We start from the raw sequence: 17,095 nt of genomic DNA on the forward strand, positions 1-17,095 counted from the left end.
GAGGGGAACACAATAATAGGAAGTAAGACAGATTCCACAATACAAGCCTGTCAGTGTCTTTCTGTCACTTGTCTATTTTCTTGCAAAGCGGAAAGTCCTGATTTTATGACGTTTTACAGCTGTCATGTAAAATGAATGCTGTTTCACAAACAGGCAAAACAATGCCAGACATTACCAGGTTGAATGAATATAAAGCCATTAGCTACATTACATCCAGTAATTGAATTTTGTATTATTATGGAGAGAAGCACAATTTGTATTTCAAGACAATGATGAATTCAAAACAGGAGGGCTGGGTTCTTTTACAGCAGCAGTTACATATCTGAATGGTTCGGCCCGGAGTTTTTCTAATGCTGTTGTGTGTGTATTTTAGCACATCTGTCACTTGATGAATGGAGTCTTTTATAACAAAGTTATTGCATACTTCCCAAAGAATATAATGTGCATTCAGGATACTGGATGTTAAGCCTGTAAACATCTGAGGTGTCATAATGGAGCTTATCATGCAAATGTTACATCTGCAAACATAACAAGAGACAATATTCTGTGCACATATTGCTCAATTGTATTTGTTTTTTGGATGATGTGTAATATTGCAGGCTCGCCAGCAGCACTGCAGCCAACCTCATCTCACTCTGTAGCTTTTCTCTCTGAACGTACAAATTGACCATCTGTTGACAGTTAGGTTTGTAGCAGAATAAAAGTTCCCTCAAGTGAAATCTACTGACTATACAAAGTTTGTAACACAGTTTTTAATTTGACAGTTTATAAATCTTGGCATCGGTTTGATGTGTGGGCTCCATCTCTATCTTCCTGAAAAGAAAAGCTGTTCCTTTTTCTGTGATTAGTCATTTGAGGGAGTATAGATATTTTTTCAAACTTAGTTTTGTCGTCTTTAATTATTTTCAAACTGAATTTCTTCATGAAGTCTGCAGTTAATGCATCAGTGGTTTTAAACTTAGTCCTGATTGGTTTATTGGAAGTCATGTATCATGTATCATGTAGGTATACTGGATCTACTTTTAACGTCTTGGACCTGTGACACACAGTTAGGAATGGAAATTGTAAAATATCTACTGTCAATGGAAATTGCACTGCAGGCCACTTATAAGCAACAAATGTCTTTGGCAGACTTTGGAGAATCGGCGGGAGGAAGCACGGGCATACAGCAACCTGGGCAGTGCCTACCACTCTCAACGAGACTTTGACAAGGCCATATCATACCACACAAGAGTGCTGGAGCTGGCACAGGAGCAGGCCGACAGAGCCATCGAGATGAGGGCATATGCTGGTCTGGGGCACGCTGCCCGGTGCATGCAGGTTGGTATAAACTCATTTCAAGACCTGATTTAATGTATAACTAAATCACATGGGGGTTACTCAGGCTGTTCAGTTGTTGATACTGTGATAAATACACATGATAAATTCTGATCCTTCCTCTGATCGTCAGGACCTGGAGCGGGCACTTCAGCACCACCAACATCAGCTAGAAATTGCTCAGGAGCTGCAGGACAGAGCTGCACAGGGCAGAGCATCTTCCAACCTGGGTACGTTAAACTCAGGTGTCTGTGTGTGTGTGTGTGTGTGTGTGTGTGTGTGTGTGTGTGTGTGTGTGTGTGTGTGTGTGTGTGTGTGTTAACCTTTTCACATATATGTAAATGTCATGACGTAGAGACATTCCAAATGGTTGACTCTACATAAGCATTGGTCGTGAAAGGTTTGAAACACTGAGTGGACGTGAGACATTTTTAACCGATAAATGTAGATTTTTGATAAATCTGGTATTTAAACCAGCATTTATGTATTTCATCAAATAACAGTGATATAATTTAGTTGGCAGCTCACAAAATACATTTAAGTGTGAAATATCTCTTTAATCAAGCAATTTACTACATTTGTTGAGAGGGTGTGTTTTCATCAAATGTGTTACGAGAAGCTTTTTGATGTACTGGCATCTCATATGGCGAGGGTACAGATGGGATATACAGATGAATCTCCATGACATTGAAAAAGGTTGCTGAGACAGACTAACAGCCTTTAAATACCTGAGGTGTGACGAATAAATGACACAAAAATGTGGGGAACACAAACCTGAAAATATTCCCCATCAAAACTCATCCTGGCAGCAATTCAAATTTGTGACAGGTGGGAATAGCTTTGTGTCAGCTCATTCGTCAGAATGTTCTTGTTCTCCTCACGAGGGGATTTAGGTTACATCCCATTTTACAAGTTAGAGAAAGAGAGTTTTACTTCCTCATATAGGAGCTGAGGCTTTTTCACAGCTCTGGTAATAGAGAACCTCATATTTCAGGCTGTCGGTGGGACAGCTGAAGTCCTACTGTGGATGCTACTGCCTCATCTGAGATCAGTTTTGTTCAGAGTGTGCAGCTGTGAGTTGAAGTCGGTTTAAAGCTCATATTTACCGTCTGGACTCCACGGGGAACATTATGTTTCTCCACTTTGGCTCTTTCCTGAATAGTTGGACAGCTGTTATGATGTGACAAGCCTGCAGGCCTAAAGAGCCCAGTCACTAATATTCCTCTCATCTGCTGGTTTGAAGCCTGACTCTCTCAAAGCCCCCTCGTGTGTCATTTCAACTATAGATTGTGCGGCAAACCTTGAAGTGGAGGAAAGAAGCTGTCTGTCACAGAGCGAGAGGGATGGTATTATAAACAGGACGTAGCTACAAGTAATGAGGAATTTGGGACCAGGTTCTGCATCTTTTAGTTGTTTGTCTCCTTATAATGATAAGGAGAAGACGAAAGGCAGAAGAGCATGGCAGCATAACAATAATCAAGATGCACTGTCACCCTCGAGGATATACTGTGTAGATGACAACAAAAGGGGAGAGTGTGGTAGATTGCTTCTTCTATGCCTTGTGTAGGAGAAGAGCGCCACAAAAAAAAACAGAAGAAGAAGGTCTGTGCATCTTCTTAATAAAAGAAGAAAGGATTTGAGTGTCTGCAGCACTCAGGCTTTTAAGTGCTGCTTCACAGTCAGTTCAATCCATGATCTGAGCCAACAGTATACTGTATTGTTTGAAAGGTTCAATAAAAACACAATTAATGATGAGTGAAATAACAACAAATACACTCACTATGATTCAAAAACACCACATGAGACACCACAAAATATATATGTCAACTTTTTAGTCGAGAAAGAAAAAGTTGCAGGTGAAACAAGTTATTCTGCAGCACAAAGTTCGCCAGTTTTTTAAAAAAGGTTGACGTATCCAGTGTCAGCATCAGTTATAACTGTGTTTTCACAGCAACATATTGTATTTGTCAGGGCCTGGTAACTTTTCTTGCCCTGGGTATCGGCTCATTCCAATTCCAATTCAAAACAACTTTATTTGTCCCCGGAGGGCAATTCTAAGGCACATAGAGCATGTCAAAACACAGGTAAAAACAAGGAAGACAACAACGATGATATCAGTGCAATGTCCACAGACAGTTAAAGGCCAGTGCAGTATACTCAAATTATATAAGAGAGAGTAGTGTGTCTAAGTTCAAGTTCAAAGCGTTTATTGACATATATACAGTCCTGTGCAATGAAATTCTTTCTTCTCCTTCCACTATGAATGTGTTTTCTAAGGGTTAAAAAATATCAAAGTAAAAAGTACAATAAAGCATTGTATATAACTGTAAAAGGATGGTGAACAGGATAATGGCTGTACAGACTGATAAATAAATATATATATACAGCAGATCTGTAATAGATGAGTAAATATAGCAGCGGATAAGTTGGCCTTAATCTTATGATTTGAGGATTGTGCAGCCGCATGCAGCTGGAGAGGGAAACTGCAGAGATTACTTAGAAAAAAGTGCTAACACATCTTCATCATAAGTGCTGCACAATATTAGAGAGAAAAATCCTCTCTGAAGCACAAGAGTTTCCCCACAAATGACAAGTGTGACGCTCATTTTCAGGTTGTGGTCGATGACAAGTGGAGGGGCGGGGCCTGCTTTGGTTGTTTTGATAAAATGATCAAGAAGGATTGTGATTGGTGGATTACTGTGCATGCAGAGACTACACGTCACCATGTATCCAAGAACCCTTTAAATCGGAGTGAATTATTTTAAATCTGACAAACGTCTCTTGTAGATTAGACAAAGAAAATTGTAAACAAATAACAGGTTTTTAGATAATTTGTAGGTAAGACACTTTCTTGACATAGTACATCCTGTGTGGTGACTACCGTGCATGCTAACATAATGATGACAAAACGACAAATCGTGTAGCCATATTCCACACATTTTTCCAGTAAAAAATCATCCCTGATTTTAAAAATGAACAGACAGCCAGTCTACATGTGGTCTGTGGACTTGGAGAAGGCATATGACCAGGTCCCCCAGGGACCTGGTCTGTTGCTACGGGTCATCTGGATCATGTATTACCAAAGTGAGAGCTGCGTAAAATGTATTTCTGGTGGGTGTTTGCCAAGGTTGCCCCCTGTCATGGTCCTGTTTGTGATATTTATGGACAGGATTTGAAGGCTTAGCCGTGGTGAGGAGGGTGTTTGGTTTGGGAAAATCAGGATTGCTTCCCTGCTTGCTGCAGATGATGTGGTTCTTTTGGCTTCTCCAGACCCTGGCCCAGTGTGCACTGGGGTGGTTTGCAGCCAAGTGTAAAACAACCAGGTTGAGAATCGGTACCTCCAAGTCTGAGGTCATGGTTCTGGTGGATTGATCTCTCTAGGTTGGAGCTGAGGTTGCTGCCCCAAGTTAAGTATGTAGGGGGCTTGTTTATGAGTGAGGGGAAGATGGAATGGGAGATGGGCAAGTGGATCAGTGTGGAGTCAGCCAGACTGTTGTGGTGAAAAAGGCGCTGAGCTGAGAGGAAAAGCTTTTGATTTACCAGTCGATCTATGTTCCAGCCCTCACCTATGGTCAGGAACTTCGGGTAGTGACCGAATAAATGAGACTGCAGATACAAGTTTTCTCCATAGGGTGGCTGGGCTAAGACCTAGCGATAGGGTAAGGACATCTAGAGAGCAGCTGATCTTTTGCATTAAAAGGAGCCAGTTGATGCGGTTCGGGCATCTAATCAGGATACCAACTGGAAGCCCTCCATTGGAGGGCATGCCCAACTGGGAGGAGACCTCGGGGTAGACCCAGAATTTGCTGGAGGGATTATATTTATATTCCATCTGGCCTTGGAACGTCTAGGGATCCCCCAGGAAGAGCTGGAAAGTGTTGCTGGGGTGGGGGATGGAACACCCTGTTTAGCCTGCTGCCACCTCAAGATGACATGGTTAAGTGGAAGAAAGTGGATGAGTGGGTGGATGGAACGGCCTATTCTGTTGTAGTCTCTTCGATTCTATTGACAGGGGACTGGAACTGATCATCAGTCAAAGATACACACAAGATAAATACATACAATACATACAATAAAGCATTTCTATGTCTTAATCTATCCATTCTTTTTATTCCCATTTGTTCAGGACCAGATTCTGTTAATTTAACAAATCTTGTCATTGGGAAATATTGGTAAAATATAATGTATAATAAATGATTCCAGGCATCAATCATATTTTAATACTTTGGACATGATAATTACCTCTGCCAAGAAGGTTATGTTTTCATCAGCGTTTGTTTTTTAGTTAGCAGCATTTTACAAAACCTACTGGATGAATTACCACATTATGTCAGGAAAAAGGAATCGGGGGGATGGCTCCAGGAAAAGAAATTCACCCTTGAAAATTGTGAAATCGAGATTTTGCAACATTTTTGTCGATTTCTCAGAGAATAAGTCATAGATTTTGAAAAACAAATCAGGCATGAGTTTGTTCAATTGGTGCAAATCCAAATAAAAATCCATGCAGATCTAGCAAATTGTGCTTTCATAAGTAGATGTTTGGGCCTTGGCGGATGTATGCAGGAGTGCCATTCTAGTTCTATGTGGTATTTAAAAAAAGTCTTAACAATTTGGCACAATAATTAAACTCATCATAGTGGTGATTTGTGATAGATTCTAATACCAAAAGTTTATAAATGCTGGAATTGGTATTTATAGATGTTTTATATATGTTTTTCTTTTGAAAACCTCTGAATTCATTGTGCCCCCTCTCCACGAGAATAACACCCTTGCTAACATATAAGTTAGCACTGATCTGTCTTTTATTGTGAATTTCTGTAGCATGTGAGTGATCACACTCTCAGTCTGTAATCCAACATGGTTGACGTGCAGCAGCCTTTAACATCACGAGAGTTGACATTGACCCTCTCTGTCACTGCTGTCGCCACTGGCAGCTCAATACACTGACTGTGTTGTCCTGGGCCTGACCAGCTCAGTCTGCATTGATCGGCACAGAGTGCACATACAAACTTTAACTGTTACATCTGAGATATGTTTGAGCTCCAATTTTAAGAAGCTGCCGTAGAAAACATGTAGATGTGACGACTTCTCATTAACCAAAACTTAGGAGCAGGAGCATATAGCTCGTGTGATGGTCTCCCATCACCTCCTCTGCCGGTTGAGGCCCTGTATCACATGACTCACACAGTGCTTCACTGGCCAATCAACGCTCATGTTTTATTAAGGCTGCTGTTGGTTTGGGTTTCTGCGGCCACGGTGATATGTGAGAGCCAGTGAACCCGACTCCGCCGCTGAGTGGGCACCTCGCCACTCTTTGTGTGTGTGTGCGTGTGTGTGTGAGTGTACTGCATTACACCTGTAACTTGTGCCCCGTCTCTGTCTGTGGCATCGAGAGACGAGCACACCCATGGAGGATGTACGGCAGCCTTAGTTTCTGCTGTTTCGACGTCCCTCGTCATGTATGTCTCTGCAGAGCCGGTTTGAAATACACTTGTCTTGTGTTCACTCACCAAAAAGTTGTATTACTTTCCATCAGAAACGAGAAAAGGCCAAACTCACACACAGGCTCACTGTACACGGCCTGATGTGTGACTAATAGGCTGCTGCTGAAGTCGCTGACTCTCCTGACAGACGAGCTACAGTCTGTGGTTCAGATCAATGATTCACATCATCATTAATGGATGATTACGTTTCTCTGAATGCTGACTTGACAACTCTTCATTCTCCTCTCCTCTCTTTTTCCTTCTCTCCTTTCTTCTCATCTCCTTTCATCTGCACACTCCTCTCCTCTCTGCTTGTCACCTTCTCTCCTTTCTTTACCTCTCCTACCCTCACTCCTTCCTCACGTAATCCCCTCTACCTTACTCTCTTGTATCCTCGGCTCTTCCTTTCCTTTCCCTCTTTTTTCTTCTCCTCCTGTCCACTTATCATCTCCTCTTTGCTTTCCAAACAAGTCCCCTCTTTTCTTGTTTCCTTCTATTCTTTCATCCTCTCCTCTTGTTCATTCCTCCCCTCTTCTCATAACCTTTCCTTAAGTTTTCCTCTCCTGTCATCTTCTCCTTTCTTGTTTCCTCATCTCTTTTCTCCTCCTTGTTTCATCAACACATTTCTCCCCCTCCTCTTTTCTTACACATTTTTCTCTATCTCCTCTCATAAACCTCTCTCCTTTCTTTACCTCTCCTTTATTTTCCTTTCCTCTCTCCTCACTTGTTTAATCCCCTACACCCTCCTCTCTCGTATTCTCCCTCCCTCCAACCCACTTCCCTCTGTTTTTTCACCCTCTTCTCTCCACCTCCTTCCTTCTCCTTTATTTTTTCTCTCGTGTCCTCCTCTCCTCTCTTTCCTTGTTTCCTTGTCCCCTCTCCTCCTCTCAGACTGTAGCAAACTTCAGATATCATTACTGATTGTTCACAGCGCAGATCAGCTCTGCAGGTCCAGATATATTTCATGTAGGACGTTGTCTAGTGTTGCCCAGTGAAATTCCTTAGTGATTTTAGATTTTACCATTTAAAGCCTAATTATCTCTCTTCTTACACCAGATTCCAGTATGATATAATGATATAATGATATAATGATAGCACGCCAGCTTCATAGGTATTTTCTTACCTTGCATTTAGCTACTTACGTCTCAGTGGGAATTCTTGTTTTTCACAGTCCTTTTTTTATTCAGAGCAACGAATCCAAGCTAACGTTCATTAAAAGGCAGATCCGGGATTTGATTTCATGTCTGTGGACAGTTCAGGCATTAATCCTCCCAGAGCTCGGTCATCTGTTTTTCATATGCTGCTTCATCCATTGACTTTTAAACATCAGGATATACAAATCATTGCTATTATGTAACTAGAATAGCACTCAGACAGCACCAATAGTCTTCTTATGAAATGAAATTCACAAAATCTGAATTTTTATTTTGATCATGGATATCAAACCCCATTTGTTGTCATCTAGATCCATGAATTATTCTTTTAAGAAATCAATTAAAATGTTGAAAAACGCCCCATCTCACAATGTTAGAGAAAGTGAAAAGAAATTCCCACATCCACCCCTGATTTGGATCTGCAGCAACGTTTAATGGGTTCTTCCCTGACCCATACCACATCCTTCCACCAAGTTTTGTGGTATTCCATTCAGCAGTTTTTGTGTAATTCTGCTAACAACAGAAAAACACAGACAAAAACATAACCTCCTTGGTTATGATGGTAATAACACCCAGTTCTCTTGTTTTATTTTTCATTATTAATCGTGTTATTCTTTTTGCATTTGCCTATATTGGAGAGCTGATAGAATAGAAGCAGACAGGAAACGAGAAATTGAACCGTGGACTTTACAAGTTATTTGGTATGCATCTTAACCACTTTTCCACTGTGCCGCCCATGTTCTTTTGCGACTGAAGTGTTTAGCTTGTGTTTGCAGAGCTCACTATCTTTGGTGAAACCCATGGTCTAAATGAAGTGAAACCAAAAGAACGAGCTGAAAGGAGATTAACCGCTCCATCGAGCTAATGGGAACCACAGAGTCATTTCATCATCTGTGGTTTTGTCTTCTTCCACACTATTGTTATATAGTAAACATATTGACACATTTAACCGACAGGCTCACTCAGAGCTACATGTTTGTGACACACGATTTAGTTGACTGAGCGTTTTCCAGCCCACCGTGGAGCAAGGAGAGTGGAGATCACCACTCTCCTCCACTAATCTCTCTCTGCTGTTTCAGCCGAATACCCTGTCATCAGATCTCAGCTAATTTTCCACACCTCTAATCCTCACAGCTCTGCCCAGCTCGCACGGTGTCCCCTCCATGTCAGGGATTCCCACTGTCTTGCACAACATCCACAGATAGCTGCTCCCTTACGCCTCGGAGGAGTGTGGGATTTGCCTTAGGGGAGATGTGTGTGTGTGTGTGTGTGTGTGTGTGTGCGTACACGTGCTCATGCTCACACCTGTGTTAACAGAGTTTAGGAGGAGGGGTGTACCCATTCCAGCCAACTCTGCAGGCTTCTCTGTAATCCTCTTAGCGCAAGACCCCGATGAACAAGGTCTACATTTTCTTATCAACCACCTCCTCCTCCACCTCCTCTAGCCCTGACTCTTAAATATTGTCGTGACTCCGGCATCAGCTCATTTTTAAAAATAATTTCTCATACGGTTCAGTATTTTATGCCACTACACTCTTGCTGTTAACCTAATAATTGTCTGAGGAAAAATGTATAACAGTGTATGAACAAAACCCTGTAGCACACATCAAATCATATTCATAAAATATACAGTATGGTGCAGTGAGAATGTTCTCGTACGTCAAGTCGTTCACACACTAAATTTGGGAGATTCTGAAGTGGAAACCAAAAAAATGAAGGCAAACAGAATAAAATATGCATCATTATTCTTTGAGGTTTTTGACAGTTACACCAAGTGTGAATGAATTGAAATTAATTATTTTGCAGTTCATGTACATCTATGATAGGTTAATTAAAGATTCAGTTCTGAACTTAATTTTAATTCATTGCTTTAGATTTATTATTCTTTTGTTCAGTCTGTGCTTTTTGTTTTAAATTATACAAATAAATCATGCAAGGTTTCATGTTTAAATTATTATTTTTCTTCCCCCAAATAGAGGTGTTCACATGCATATGTCAATATATTTATTTAAAGAAACTTAATTAGAGGATAAAGCCATTGAGATGTAGCATTCCATCTACAAGGGGTCCTCAGTTACAAAACATACAGTGAACTCTAACAAAAGTAAATAATAGTGATGATAATAAATGAGTGAATCCACCTAAAACCTTCAATATAAATGTATTATTTATTTTGAAAGTTGTAATTGTACATGTAAGGGTTCATCAACCATCTCAAACCTCTCACATAATGGTTTGTGTGGCTGTGGAAACCAGAATAGAGTTTTGTAAAACATATTTCTGCCTTTCTTATATAATCCCTTATTATTTTCTCATTCAATCTTATTTTCACTAAATTCTATAAAAAAGACTTACAAAGACAAAAACCAGGAACGTGTTCATCAGTTTGTTCCTGACTGATCTATTCAGTGTGGAGTTCAGTGGTTTCAACTGAACAGCTGAGCAACCAAACACGCATACAGTTATATTGACGCAAATTAAAGATAAGAGAATTCAATTATTGTCAATATAACAGTCTCTAAATATTAAGGCCTCATTTGATAATAATGAGCTGTATGTCAAACTAATGAACCCAAATTAGAAAATCAAATGTGTTGCTGTTCAATTATAAATTGTAAACTAGTTGCGTGTGGGAAAAAAGGCAGAATCCAGGTCAAAGTGAGCATGAGACACTCTGTAACACAGATGAGAAGTTCATCGAATCAGTTCAGTGTTGGTGAATAACAAGTGTTGAATGTCACCAGTCGTATTCTAAATAGCCGCCTACAACCGAGCTGGACATGTGCCATGGACTCGCAGTTTACTCTCAGTGAATCTCTCTCTCCACACGCAGTTTGACATGAGAGCGACATGTAACCTCGTCCATCTGGTGTCTCGACGTACCCCCACCTCATCTCCCCCCTCTTGAAACCCCTCTCTCATCTGTCCTCTGTATCTTTACCACAAAGACATGGAGACCTTATTTGATGGATGGTCTCCAAACAAGAAGAAATAATAAAGTGCAGCATTTGTTTTTTTTGCTGGACCACTGTACACCCCCACCCCAAGGACCTTCCTTATTCAAAACCCGCTGAGAAGAAATCCGAGTGGAAAGAGTGTATGTAGTAGTAGTAAAGGTAGACGTGTAATCCAATCATGTTAATCTCGTTATGTTTGCTCTGATTTGAACGTTAATTAGGCCGTGATAACACAGTTAAGGTTTTTACATGAGAGCTGCGATAATCACAGTTCTGCCTCAATCTGGGCATAATGAGGCTGTTAGCGTGAGTGTAAACACAGTAACTGTAAGAGGGAAGATGAAGGTCGCAGTCAAACTGGCCTCCAAACCATAGCTCCAAACACACACACACACACACACGTTTAATATTTGTGTATTTGTGTTTTTTTTGCTGTGTTGTGAGTATTTAATTCCTTTACTTAAAGGGATAGTTCACCGAAAAATGAAGATTCACCTATTATCTACTCACCACTATGCCGATGGCGGGGTGGGTGAAGTGTTTGAGTCCACAAAACACTTCTGGAGTCTCAGGGGTAAACAGTGTTGCAGCCAAATCCAATTCAATTGAAATAAATGGTGACTTCTTCTTCAAATGCCTCCATACTGCTCCTGTGGTGTCACCCAAGTGTCTGTAAGCCCCCATATTCAAATTTGTCTCGAAACGGCGTCATTTACACCAAGGTTTTAACCTAAATGTCCTCTTAGATCCTCCTCTGGAGCCGCGTTCACGTTCGCACGCACACAAGATCTTGCCCAAGGGTGAACTATCCCTTTAATTTAAAGTAACCATACCACAGTGTGCAAAATCTTGACCTAAGAACAGTTTCCACAACCAGGCCATCAGGTTTCTAAACTTTTAGTCAACTCATGACTTACAACCCTCTGCACGTCTGTTTTCCTGCCTGTTTGCACTGTAGTTTTTTTATCTCACTCAAATATGCAATAACTTATACGTACGGTGCAATAACCTATACATAAACATGTGCGATAACTTATTCACACACACACCATACAGTTAAAGTTGTGACCACATTTGCAACGACTGTCACACTGCACCTTTGAATGTATAAAGTTTTAGTTTGGTATTTTACTTTTCTTTTTATCGTAAGCTCTTTATTTTAATTTTACTCTTGCACTGCTGAGCTGACATGTTTTCTTCTCGTCCAACACCTTTCATTGTGCTGTTGACACCGAGTTAACTTGCCCATGATGAATAAAACTTGAAACTGAAATTCTGACCAAATTATCAGCAACACCTCATGTGGAGTGGTTCCTTTCAACGCCTATCATATAGGATTTACTATTGGATTATCATTACTTGTTCATTTATCTTTAAGCACCATCTGAACACTGTAGCTGGTAAGGAGGAAGCGTATTGTGACTGTGCTTTACTTTATACAGATGATATGAGACAATAGGTGAAGATCATTTACGTTTAACAATGCAAGAGATTCTCAGTCTCCCAAAGTAATTTTAGTTGCTGAGTCCTTTTCTCCAAATCTCAAAAGAAGAAGGAATGAGAGAGGTTCCTTCTGTGGAATGATGAAAAGGACACAATTCTACAAGATAGATGAAGCTTGATATAGCTGCTGGTTTCGGGTTGAAATTTCAAACTCCTGTCATACAAAAATAAGTATATAGGATTTGGTCTGATCCAGATTTTTGCAGTGTTTGCAGCATTAAACTAGTCTATACTTTTTGGAGGCTGGAATTTTATTCTAGTGCTTCTGACTCTTTGATTGTATTTTCTTTCCTGTCTATAGTTGCTTTCTGACATGCACTGAAAAGAATCCCTGGACATCATGCAAAACAGACAAAAACAATCCCCTAAAAAATCCTCAGGATGCGGTGCCACACACGTAAAAAGACACAGATGGAGATTTCATTAGAACTTTGGTGATGAGGGCCGACGCAGATGTGCTGTAAAAAAAACAACAACACGTGATCTCGGCAGCGGAATTAATACTTTACGTCCTGCCTCTGCCTGCTGCACCACCCCTCACCTGAATGCACAGCAGATTTCTGCATTGTTGTATTGTCATGCTGCGTAGTTCATGCTGAAAACAGTTTATGTTTGTGCGAACTCGCCGAGACAAATTCCAATCAACTTGAATCTTGAATTTTGAATCTTCTGCTGCTGTCAGATAAATATATTGGACTACAATGTGTAAAATTTAGTTCATATATTAAGGAAGTAGAATAGTACGGAAACACTAAAGTAAAGTATATAGTTACTTTCCACGACGGCACATTAATGACTCTCCCACTTGTGTTTACATCCTGCAGCTACTGTCTTCGTCTCCTCATTCTCTTTCTCCTCTGCCTCCCAAGCTTCTTCCTCAACTTGTATTTCTCTCTTTCAACATTGGTCGACTCTGGTGTCTGAGAACATGAATTGTTGACTGTAGGGAAGAAGCACCACCGCGGAGCGTCGGTAAGGCCACCGGGAGCCAAGTTTTAGCAGCAGATGTCGTCAGATTTGTTGGAATTTTTCCGCTGTAGCTATTTAATTATTCACTGCTCTGCACTTTTTTCTGGGTTTTGAAAACCGTCTATGCATCTACATTCACATGCGCTCACACATAGCTGGATACATTTTCTCTGCATGTTGCATATTTATGTGCATTCGAATTATTTGGGGAGTTTACCATGTTCATCACACTCCTAACTAAGTTGGAAAAACTATCCAGCAGAGCAGCAGACTTAATAACCAGTAGGTAACTTAATGAATTATTACCGTGTTCACTTGGTAGATGAGCAGTAGACAGGAGCATCACGGTTTGATGTTTTCTTCTGCTATTTCCCTTGTTTGTCATCATGAATATACAAAGGACACTTAATAATGACTTAATTTACACCATACCTGAAACTACTGTAAAGCACTTTAGACTTGACAGAGTTTGACAACATTTAACCTGCTCTGCTGACTACTTGGACTTCAGATTTGTCTTGACTCAAAACTGCTCTTTTGATGGACTTTCTATTTGATTACACTCATCTTAACTGACTCCAGACCTGTTTTGACTTGTGTCTTGACATGATTTGGACTTTAAGAAAGACTTGAAATCTGACTTGACCAGGACTTATGTCAACTGAGTGGAGAATGGATTTTGAGATGCCACCAGACTAAACCCGCTCTGCTGATGGACATAAGATCGACTTGGACGTCTACGTTTACATATTTACTGACTTTACTTGGCTCTAATGACTCAAGAACCGATTTGATTTGGATGTGTCACGAAAAACACTAGAAATGACCTGGACTTGCATCGTGTGACGTGAGACTTGATTGGTCATGGCTCAGATGAATATAAATTTGACATTGACTATGAACTGCAATTTCTGCAATAAAAAAAAAAGAAACATGATAGAAATATTTCCATGTTGGTAATCGGCATCTTGCTCTTCTATGTTACTTAAAAAAGAAACCTGCTCTCCGCTTGCATCTCAGGCATCATACACCAGATGAAGGGGGAGTATGAAACAGCATTGAAGCTCCACAAAGCCCACCTGTCCCTCGCCCAGGAGCTGGGGGATTATGCTGCCCAGGGGAGGGCCTACGGAAACATGGGCAACGCCTACCACGCACTCGGCATCTACGACCAAGCTGTCCGCTTCCACCGACAGGAGCTACAGATGTCACTGGAGGTGAATACCCTCACTCCTCACAAGTAACATTTTAAAACTCATGGAAAACAGATTTATGAAAGGTGTTTGTGTTTCAGGTGAACGATCGTCCGTCGCAGGCCTCCACACATGGCAACCTAGCGGTGGCGTACCAGGCACTGGGCGCTCACGACCGGGCTCTCCAGCACTACCTTCACCACCTGACCATCGCGCGAGAGCTTCGAGACACACAAAGCGAAGCAAGAGCACTAGGCAAGCAAGACAAGCAGGAGATGCATTGAGTGAAAAAGCAAATAATTTCCGCTTGACTTAAATATGGAATGTACACGTTAAGTTTTCCTTTCTTTTTCCAGCAAACCTGGGCAACTTCCACAGCTGGAGAGGTGAGTATGCTCAGGCCTTGCCTTACTACCAGCAGTACCTGGCTCTGGCCCCAGGCTTACAGGATCTGGAGGGAGAAGGCAAAGTCTGCCACAACCTCGGCTATGCTCACTACTGCCTGGGGCAGTACAGAGACGCTGTCAGGTCAGAGACCAAATACATCACATGCACAAACTTAGTTTCTGCTTGTTAGAACCCATTTGAGGCTCACTGATCACCAGCAGTTACAAGTTCATGGTGTGCAGCCAATTCCTGTTCAGACCTATAGATTTTCATTTTTAAATCTAGTGAAGACACCATATATGAATTTGGGGAAATGTGTATAAATTGAAAATATATCTAGAATATTTACAGTAAACGGTTTAAATATTTGCCACAATGTCAAAATGTTTTGTTGTAGCGCTGGCTGGTAAAAGCTCTGTGAATAGCACTGAGTGTGATACTGTCAGTTATAAAATCATTTTTGAACCTTAAAGTTATTGTGTATACAAAAATGTTTCACACATAAATGTATCTTCTATTAATTAAATGTGTACTTCATGTTTGAAGGCATGTACATCACATTGGTGTGCAAATGATTGTGTTTTGACTATACTTTTTGCATTTTTCATCCGTATCTTAGGTATTACGAGCAGGACCTGGCCTTGGCTAAGGACCTCCAAGACAAATTAGCCCAGGCTAAAGCCTACTGTAACCTGGGCCTGGCCCACAAAGCACTGGGGGAGTACAACAAAGCAGAGGAGTGTCAGAGATACCTGCTCTCTCTAGCACAAGCCCTGGATAACACACAGGTCACCTACTTATGTTCGCTGTATGATAAACTGTAAAAACTTATACTTGATACAAGAAGTGGTTGTTAATCAGTGTCCATGTGGTTGTATTTGTCAACAGGCGGTTTTCCGGGCGTTTGGGAACCTTGGCGATGTCTGCGTGTGTCGGGGTGATCTTCCAGGAGCTGTGAGGTTCTACCAGCAGCAGTTAACCCTGGCTCAGAAAGTCAGTGACCAGAAGATGGAGGCTGACGCCTACTCAGCACTTGGCTCAGTTCACAGGTAAAACACCAATCATTTGAACTGTGTGATTTCCTCTGCTTTCCTTGTTCCTGTTTCTCTTACTTGTCTTTCTCTCCCTCACATCAGGCTGCTCCGGCAGTTGGATACAGCATTGTCCTTCCATAGCCAGGAACTGACCGTCCGGAAGGATATAGGTGATCAGCAGGGGGAGTGCCGCGCCCTCGGCCACCTGGCAGCAGTGCACATGGCCCTGGGAGACTACGCTACAACCTTCCAGTGTTATGAGACCCAGCTGGGCTTGGCTCAGGGGCTCAGGGATGCCCGTCTGGAGGCCCAGGTCCACGGGAACATGGGCATCACCAAAATGAACATGGGAGTGTTTGAGGAATCGATCGGCTATTTCGAGCAGCAGCTGGCTATGCTGGAGCAGCTGAGTGGAACTGAGAGTATGTTGGACAGAGGTAGGGCCTATGGGAATCTGGCAGACTGCTATGATGCCCTGGGAGACTATGAGGAGGCTATTCAGTACTACGAGAAGTACCTGACTGTGGCTCAGAGTCTCAACCACGTCCAGGACCAGGAGAAAGCCTACAGAGGACTTGGCAATTCATACAGGTAGGCAAAGGAAAGCTTAGATAAGATTATTCTCTGTCTTGTCGAGAGTCAAATAAGTAGATCAGTTACACCCCCATTTCTCTCTGTTCCAATGAAACCGGATCAACCAAGTGTAAAAACTGCAACACAAACATGGTTCAATTTGTGCTTTTACGAGGGCTCCTATCGTTAACTGAAACATTACTAAAAACTTAATCTCTATAAACAGATTCTGCATGTGAATGCAAATAATCTGTAGGCAAGGGGCAGCATCAAAAGGGTTGGAACACATTGACCCCCAATGCATCGGCTAGGTGCTTTTTGATTCATCTGCATTAATATGCAGATAACTGTTAATAAAGTTTGGCCTAGATATAAAACAAAAAAAGTATCGCTGTTTGAGTTTTGTGTGAAGAAACGTTTACTCGAGTGATAAAATAATCAAGTCAGGCTATAAACAGTGTGCGGTGAACCAAATTCTCTGCCTGTATATCTGCTGTCCACACTGGAAGCCACTAGAGGCTCATT

The 17,095-nt window shown here is 41.4% G+C and overlaps 1 protein-coding gene across 4 annotated transcripts in view; it reads left to right on the forward strand.

Annotated features, from left to right (window-relative positions):
- The window catches only part of ttc28 (tetratricopeptide repeat domain 28), a 135,106-nt gene that overhangs the window by 94,039 nt on the left and 23,972 nt on the right, over nt 1–17,095 (forward strand). For all 4 annotated transcript variants that reach the window (XM_047344385.1, XM_035184263.2, XM_047344386.1 and 1 more), the window contains exons 7-14: nt 1,132–1,320; nt 1,451–1,547; nt 14,404–14,600; nt 14,678–14,831; nt 14,933–15,104; nt 15,583–15,751; nt 15,852–16,012; nt 16,100–16,588. In XM_047344385.1, coding sequence (XP_047200341.1) covers nt 1,132–1,320; nt 1,451–1,547; nt 14,404–14,600; nt 14,678–14,831; nt 14,933–15,104; nt 15,583–15,751; nt 15,852–16,012; nt 16,100–16,588 — 1,628 coding nt within the window. The remainder of the gene's footprint in view (nt 1–1,131; nt 1,321–1,450; nt 1,548–14,403; nt 14,601–14,677; nt 14,832–14,932; nt 15,105–15,582; nt 15,752–15,851; nt 16,013–16,099; nt 16,589–17,095) is intronic.

The sequence above is a fragment of the Hippoglossus stenolepis genome, chromosome 18, assembly GCF_022539355.2.
Source record: "Hippoglossus stenolepis isolate QCI-W04-F060 chromosome 18, HSTE1.2, whole genome shotgun sequence".
Classification (NCBI taxonomy): domain Eukaryota; kingdom Metazoa; phylum Chordata; class Actinopteri; order Pleuronectiformes; family Pleuronectidae; genus Hippoglossus; species Hippoglossus stenolepis.